General features: G+C 31.4%; 1 protein-coding gene across 1 annotated transcript; it reads right to left on the reverse strand.

The window, feature by feature from the left end:
- Positions 1-3,858: 3,858 nt before the first annotated feature.
- Positions 3,859-4,458, reverse strand: LOC139425066 (zinc finger MYM-type protein 1-like). Its single transcript, XM_071178097.1, has one exon. The coding sequence runs from the start codon at positions 4,456-4,458 to the stop codon at positions 3,859-3,861; it is 600 nt and encodes a 199-aa protein (XP_071034198.1).
- Between the last annotated feature and the right edge of the window lie 1,187 nt (positions 4,459-5,645).

Consider the following 5,645-nt stretch of genomic DNA (forward strand, 5'->3'; position numbering starts at 1 on the left):
TGATGATAGAAATTTTTGTCTGGTTACTAGATGCTCATTTTGTATAGTTAGTTGCTAAAATTAATGTATACAAAGATAATTTAAATTAATTACTATAATTAATTATTGTAAATAATTAATAAAAATAATTATAATAATTACTTATTTACAAAAATTATTCAGTTGGATACTTATTCAGTAGATACTTAATTATTGTTTCCATCATAAATACTGAAGAATAGGACACATTAATTTTTATTTATTTAAACTGCAGTAGTCAATAAACTACAAACTCAAAAAACTACGCAAAAAAAAAAAGAAAATGCCTAAGCTTAATCTGAATTAATCTTAACTAAATTTGAATATAGATTTCCTTATGGAAAAATATTGTTCAAAAAGAGAATCAAGCGAGAGAATTAAGGTTTCTTCCTTATTTGATGAAATCTTTTACTTCACAAGTTGCAACTGCTATTAGAAATAAGTTTTTATAATCATCCTGCCAATAACAATTAGCTGAAAAGCCAAAGTAGCTAGGTTTCAACAGTATTAACGATAACATTTCCTTTGATTGGTTAATCCACTCGGCTTCTGGTGCAATATTCGCAACTAATTGTGTCAATCTACGAAACAATTGCTTCCCCTATAGTATTCCGGCAGAAAATTGTAACACACATTCAGTCTTTGGGGATAAACTTCCGGCTCAATTAAATGGTAATTCTGTCGAGGTAATTAGGGTTAATGCAATTTGATTAAGTTCTATCTCTCATACCCTTCCTGTGACTATATAGTGTTATTTAATACTAAAGATAGTTAAATAGTCCAGTCAACGGAATAATATTAAATCACTTATCAACTATAAAAAATTCCGGATCATACCATGGTTTAAAATACTGACACTTTAAGTGCCTCATCAGTAAAATCGAGTTTTTACCGTAATACGTAATGCCGTAATTTTTACAGTAATAATTATTTAATTGAAGTGTAATTTATTTAATTATATTGTAATTATTACATAAAAAATTACGGTATAGAAATTTTCTTTGTTCCAGAACATGCTCTGGTTAAAATGGATTTTACGGTAAACAGTACCGGCACTCTGAGTGGCGGTACTTTTTTTCTGTAATCTGATTAAGAATTTTTTTTACAGTGTACCTATTATATTTCTTTAGTCAGTATCTCTGACATTTTGCATTGGTTGCTATTGGCTGCGTCTAGTATTTGGAAGACTTTATTTGAGCGGTGTTTCATTTTATGTTTTTATAGAAATAATTATTCTCAGGACTGTTATTATTTTTAAAAGAATGAGGGAGCTCCACCTCCAGTTCGTTACCGCTCACTAACCCCCGAAACTGTAGACACAGTTCATTTCAAATCACTTCCCGATCCGAGCTCGCATTCTTCAATCTTATTGTGATGCTACAATAGGCATTACATATATTTCCTAGCTTTTAAAACTTCTTTAATTTCTTAACGTATTTTTTAAAATCATTTTTAACCAAAATATAATTAAATTAAAATATAATTAAGTTAAGTTTTATTAAAATTTAGAAAAAAACGAACATAAAATATTTTATTCTTTTCTTATCGATCAATGCTGTAACGGCTAACTTTTTATTTCAATGCTAATGTAGACTCATTAATTCACTGTCACGCCTAATCGAAAACAAAAATCAATTCTTAATTTCTTACCACAAATATGTTTTAGTTACATGGTTATACTAATTCTCACAGTCTTGTTGGCGATTCACGATTGCCAAAGTATTTTCAAACCTTATATTGATTATGGGGGGGTTATTTTTGGCTATGTTATCTTTCAATAAATCACCAACCTTGGATCTCTCCCATGCTCCTAATTGCCCGTTCGGAACAATTCAATCACTTTTTAATTTGGCTTTTGATTAAGCAGGTCATGGGGTATTTATCTCCCATGGCCGGTCCTTATTAATATTATTATGCGGGATTAATTTAACTTAGAAAGTCTTATGGATAAAATTATAATTTTGAATTTCGAGCTCTACAAGTAGCTTCATTTTATTTATGATCCAGTTTTCATCTTCAACTGTTCACAAAATCTTCAATTAGTCAAATATAAATCTCCAACTCCACCTAATTCCGTCATCACACATATCTCCGAAGTATTGTTTATTTCCTCAGTTTTTATTATCACATGATATCTTTATATATATTAAAGGCAACCTTCTGTCTTTTTATCGCTCTCTTATCTCCATAATTGCTCGCTTACTTCTTTTTAGATCGGTTCGCTTGTTCTTCTGGCCTGTCTAGCCCGCTACACTGTAAAAAATTAATAATCAAATTACGTTAACAAATACCAGCACATAAGGCAGTGCCGTAGCGAGCTTAACTCGCGCCCGGGGCACAATACCTTTTTAACGCCCCCCCCCCATTCGAAAACCATCTAATATTATAAGTAAAATATAATCGCAAAGTAATAAATAAATAAAGTAAAATAAATAAAGTCATAGGCTCAAGCTAGGCATTAAATTTGAGACAAAAAATGTAGTTGAGAAAACAAGACTAGATTTTGAAATGTATATGATCATCTAGAATTAGTTCAAAAGATACCTATTATTTATTTTACATATTTATAAAGAAATATTTTAAAAACACGCAGTTTTAAAACAATAAAAAAGTAAATATTTATTATCTCTAAGGAGATACATATATTTAATAATATGATTATAATACATTAATAAAACTAATTACTATGTATAAATTTTCCGCTTTTGATGAAGCAAATTTATCAATAATATCATCAAAGTTGATCATTTCAAATTTTTCTCTTTCCACACTTAAAAATGCTAGGTCACTTAGGCGATCTTGTCCCATCGTTGATCGTAGATATGTCAAAATTAATTTTAATTTGCTGAATGACCATTCGCAGCTAGCAATTGATACTGAGATAGTCAGGAGTATTTGAAGTGCCACTCTCAGGTTTGGAAAAACATCTTCTCCATACGGGATTATGAAAGTAAGAGATTCTAATGGAGTTTTAAGTTCAATTTCTTTTCGACTGCGGAGTAACATTTTGCAGTCACATACTTCGATAAAGAGTTCTATTCCATTGAAATCTGTATCATGAAATTCACCCAAATTGTAATTTTTTTTTTCAAGGTCGTTATCAACATTATCCTTGTTTAATAAATTTTCAACGTCTAGTAGAAATCCAAATTTGAAATTAAGGTCACTTAATCGTGTACATATTTCGTGTTGGAGACGATCAAGAACGCATTTCATTACGCGAGAAATTTCACTTTCTGCGGAAAGACCGACATCTCTAGCCGATTCTCCAAGTATTTTGCGGCGTCTTTTTACACGTATTGTTGCATCAATATCCCATTTTTCACAAAGAGACTTCGCTTTTTCTATTGCCTCTTCACAGAGCTTGTCTCGAATTTCGGCAAGTTCAGTCGCTAATGATTCAAGATCATGGAACGCTTCTCTGAAATTCATTCTATAGGATCTTGTAATCTGAGCTGCACACGATCAATCCTCCTTAAGATTTCATATCAGAAATGAACTAAAGTTATGAAACTAAAAGTTAGTATATTTTGCAACAGAATTGTAGCTTCACTTCAGGTGTCACTTGTAGTGGTAGTGTCCTCTGCTAATTTTCCTAATAGTTCTACTAAAATCGTTAGCCCATCGATGACAACGTTAACCGCTTGTAATCTGGCTCTGCATCGTGTTTCAGATTCATGTTTGACAGTTTTTGTTAAATCATTTTTTAATAATTCCCATCGTAACCTTGAACGTGAGGAAAGAGATATATGTTTTCAATTATTCCGAAGCATGTCACATCGATTGGATTTTGTTTAGCTGCAGTAACTCCTACTAAATTCAATGAATGGTTATCACAATTTACAAATAATCCTTTATATGATTTTTTTCCATTATTCTTTGTTGAACGCCAGATGTGTGACCTGCCATCACGACAGCATTATCGTAACATTGTGATCTGCAGTTTGTTAATGAAATTTCATCGCAATTTAATTTCCCCAAAATTGTATTTTCGATCGAGACTGCATCTTTAGCAGGTATTTCAATAAAACCCGAAAAAGATTCTTTGATGGAAACTTTTTTATTGATAAAATCAGCATCTACATACCTAGCGACTTGGGACATTTGTTCTCGATGAGAGATATCAGGAGTTGAATCAAACAAAAGTCCATAATATTTATTTCTTTTGATATCGTTTATTAGTTGATTTTGAACTGTAGATGCCAGAAGATGGATGAATTCAGTTTGAATCTGTGGTGACAAATATGAGACAGTTTTCGGAGTTTCTGTGGCATGTTTAAGATAATTTGCTAGTAGCGGATTAAACTGAGTTACAAGCCTAAGTAAAGATAATAGGTTTTCTACATTTGTACCATCTTGAAGTGCTAGTTTTTCAACATGGCCACGTAGAGGAAGATTTTGTATATTTAAATACCTCATGCAAGCTAATATTCTTTGCATGAGGTATTTAATTATACAAAATCTTCCTCTACGTGGCCATGTAATATATTTCGCTACCGTTCTTTTTCAGACTGAATGTTCGTTTCTAATGATACATCAATTCCCGTTCTACTTATTAATCTTCGTTCTGTTTCTTTCCAAGCCGTAACTGATTTTCGGTAGTTTTATCTTAATTTTCTATAGAGTTGGTAAACTATCCTTTTTAGTTAAATTTAAAATTAAACTAAGGTAGGTTGTTAAAATTAGCTTTAAGAGACGTCAAAGTTCAATGCTTATTAATGTGATAGTTTTGACAAGCGTAGAAAAAAGTTGCTGGTTTTAGGTTGTCCCCCTAAGGTAAATTAAGAGCTCTTTGCTTAATTGAACACTGTTAACAAATTTTTTCATACCCTATTCACTGAATAATAGAATCATCAAGTAGATGTAGTAAGTAATCTTATTTGTTTTATTACTAACCAAGAATGCCCTGAACTTGAAAGGTAGTCACACAGTGAAATATACACTATAATTTATGCTAACATTAAACTTATAACATTTAATAACATTTCATTTTTATTCTAAGCAGAGCGCGATGACAATGACGCAAAACTGAAAAATACAGGCACAAAATAACTTAAACGTTAATATTTCGGGTATTTACCTAATTTGTAGCGGAATTGCACAGCCTGTCGCAAGTGTCACGGATATGTACAGTCACGGAAAAAAGTATCCGGAAAGTAACAAATAAAGAATCATTTATTTTTTGAAACAGATAATTCTCAGGCACACAACAAATACGGCGTTTGTGTCCTTTCCTAGAAACAGCAAAACGTTGCATTTGTTGTGTGTCTGAGAAGTATCTATATTAAAAAATAGACAATCCTTTAGTTGTTATTTTCGGGATATTTTTTTCAGTGACTGTACATATAAGTACATAAGAGTGTTGTTGTTATCGTTTTAAAATAACAAGCGTAAGCTACATAGCGTTTATAGAAATAAAAATAATTAGTGTTCTGAAAGAAAGAATGTTTGTACTTTGTACACAGCAAATATTCATTATGACATATTATTTCATCAGACAAATCAAGAAAGGAGGAGATAATTTATGTAACCACACAGCGTAGATGCTATAAGGAAGTGCAGACAGACACAGGTCGAGTCAGTCCTGCCAGTAGAAAAGACGTGCCATTTCCATTATGAATATATTA

The sequence above is a fragment of the Parasteatoda tepidariorum genome, chromosome 2 (assembly GCF_043381705.1).
Source record: "Parasteatoda tepidariorum isolate YZ-2023 chromosome 2, CAS_Ptep_4.0, whole genome shotgun sequence".
Taxonomy (NCBI): Eukaryota; Metazoa; Arthropoda; class Arachnida; order Araneae; family Theridiidae; genus Parasteatoda; species Parasteatoda tepidariorum.